This window comes from Arachis ipaensis, chromosome B05, assembly GCF_000816755.2.
Source record: "Arachis ipaensis cultivar K30076 chromosome B05, Araip1.1, whole genome shotgun sequence".
NCBI classification, from domain to species: Eukaryota; Viridiplantae; Streptophyta; class Magnoliopsida; order Fabales; family Fabaceae; genus Arachis; species Arachis ipaensis.
The window spans coordinates 137,397,794-137,400,593 of NC_029789.2; the positions used below are offsets into that span (position 1 = coordinate 137,397,794).

The 2,800-nt window shown below is 30.8% G+C and overlaps 1 protein-coding gene across 1 annotated transcript in view; it reads left to right on the forward strand.

Annotated features, from left to right (window-relative positions):
- LOC107644371 (indole-3-pyruvate monooxygenase YUCCA2) overlaps window positions 1-2,547 on the forward strand; it is a 3,513-nt gene extending 966 nt beyond the window's left edge. The window contains 4 exon segments of the mRNA XM_016348209.2: window positions 1-174; window positions 1,247-1,495; window positions 1,686-1,808; window positions 2,242-2,547. The exon segment at window positions 1-174 is cut by the window's left edge and continues 35 nt beyond it. Coding sequence (XP_016203695.1) covers window positions 1-174; window positions 1,247-1,495; window positions 1,686-1,808; window positions 2,242-2,463 — 768 coding nt within the window. The 3' untranslated portion in view covers window positions 2,464-2,547.

Sequence of the window (2,800 nt, forward strand, 5' to 3'; positions counted from 1 at the left end):
ATTGATGGGATGGGTGAGTTTGAAGGGCCAATCTTGCATACTAGCTTGTACAAGAGTGGAAGCTTGTTTTCTGGGAAGAATGTTTTGGTTGTTGGATGCGGAAATTCCGGCATGGAGGTTTGTCTTGATCTTTCCAATCATAATGCAAAGCCTTCCCTTGTTGTTAGAAACACGGTGAGTACACACTTCAAAATTCATTTCAATTCTTCAATTAAAGTATACCTAGAATCACAAACTTGAGTTTTTTTTTTTTTATCAAAGATAGGAGATTCGAACTGCAATTTTTTAATTGAGTATGAAGAGACTATGTCATTTGAGTTAACTTATTGGCCACAAACTTAAGTTTACTCTAGAGTTTTTAATAACTTTAACAAAAAATGCTAGTCAATAATAGTAATTTTTTTTGTCAGTAATTAATTAATAATATTTTAAAATTTAAGTTACAAATATGTTGTTGAATTATTAAACTATTGACAAAAAAAATTCTACTGATCTTAAATTTTTTTCAACTACATCTTAGATATTATCTTCGCTTGCACACGCGTCACTGTATGATTAGTATTGTTATATTCCCTTCAAGAGAAGATGAAGAATCTTCATAATACTAATAATATAAATATTTTTTCCATATCTAAATCTGAAGTGTGATTTGATAGTGTAATTCTGGTTCACCGATTCATATAAGACACTTGTTTTTTTGGAGACAAAACTGGAAGCTGCTGAGTGAAGACAGCATGCTGTTATATTATTTTAAACTATAGAATATATAACCGTCAAAAGAGTTTGTGTCATTCTTCTCTCACCTCATTGGAATCTGTTTGCATGCGCAAACATTAAAGTCAGCATCCCAAAATGCTTGAAAAAATAATAATGACCTTCGAGTTTGAGATCAATCTTTTTCTCTGCAAAGAACCGCTGTCAGTAGCTGCTTGCAGAAAATATCCGGAATCATGAAAACATTACTCTCATGACTCTTGTGCCTACAATTTCCTAAAAAGTTACTTAACCACCTTATTTAATATGTATTAGTATAGTTAAATCAAGAATATGGCTAATTCCATGAGAATATTTTCATGTAAAAATGATACTGTAAACTGTTAAATGATTCAGTCAAATAACAGTTTTACATTAAGACTTTTTTGTAAGAGTAGACACTAATCAACAATGGTAACTACTTTTACATCTATTGAAATTCGATTAAACAATATTAATAGTATATTTGTTTATGTTTGTATTGATGATGCAGGTGCACATTTTGCCACAACAAATGTTAGGGAAATCAACGTTTGGTTTATCCATGTGGTTGCTGAAGTGGTTCCCTATACATATTGTGGATCAGTTTTTGCTTCTAATGTCACATCTTATGCTTGGAGACACTTCCCAATTTGGACTTAATCGTCCTAAGCTTGGACCCTTAGAGCTCAAGAATTTGAATGGTAAAACACCAGTTTTGGATGTTGGCACATTGGCTCACATCAAAAGTGGCAAAATTAAGGTCAGATTCTCTCCCCATTATTGTTTTTCCAATAATAATAAAAGACTTGTTCATATATTCTGTTTCCTTGTCTTAATCAACTACAATCTATATATCCTCTAATTTTTTTAGAAAGAAAAAACATTTTTTTCTTCTGTTGCATTATTTCCAACAATATTACACATATTTATTTGTCCAATTCTGTATATAGGTTTGCCGGGGAATTAAACGACTAGCACAGCATTCAGTGGAGTTTGTTGATGGGAAAGTTGAGAACTTTGATGCCATCATTTTTGCAACTGGTTACAAAAGCAATGTACCCTCTTGGTTAAAGGTAGTGCTTCCTTTAATCATATACATTTTCGCTCCTAACTTTGACATAGTATATATAGTGCTACAATAACATCATATTGTTGATCAAATTAAAAATAGAAACAATTAGGGTTTAATAATTTGTATGAATTGTTAGGGTAAAAAAAGGAATAAAAACAGATATTAAATTATATACTGTCATATTTTAAAAAAAAAATTGAATATTTTAATGATTGATATCTTTATGTGAAGATTATATTGTGAATGATTAAATAAATTAATATGTTTGACTGAACCATCTCACGATTCATAATGTAACATTTACGTGAAAATATCATCGTAGAAATATCACTTTTTTGAAAAATACTCTATTAGAATTTTATATTGTGAATGTATATATATATAAGAATTAAATTCTTGTATAATTGACTAATAATTTGGTGATGATGATTTAGGGAAGTGAAATGTTCAGTGAGAAAGATGGATTGCCAAGGAAAGCATTCCCAAATGGGTGGAAAGGAGAGAATGGATTGTATGCCGTTGGTTTCACAAAGCGTGGGTTGCTTGGAGCATCTATTGATGCAAAGAGAATTGCTGAGGATATTGAACATAGCTGGAAAGCTTGTGATGCCACGCATCATCTATTGGACTTCACTTCTCCACTTGCATCATCATGATCATGATGTGAGATACAAGCTAAGATACCCCAAAAAATAAAAAGAAAAATTCAAAAAGTTTTATTTAGGGTTAGAAGGAAAAAATGAAAAAAGAAGAAGGGATATTTGGTACATTGCTTTGTATGTACTAGCTAGCAAAATAGAATGCGCAAAAATAAGACAACTAAGGAGCTTCAGAAAAAGGACAAATGGAAAAAGGAAAAAAAAAATGTTTTATGTCTATTTTTTGGTTTGGTTTTGGGGGTTGAAATTAATTAATTAATTGATTAGGTGCTTGCGATCATCATCTTAGTACAGATTTGTATATCGTGTACATTATATATTAACTAGTTGAGTT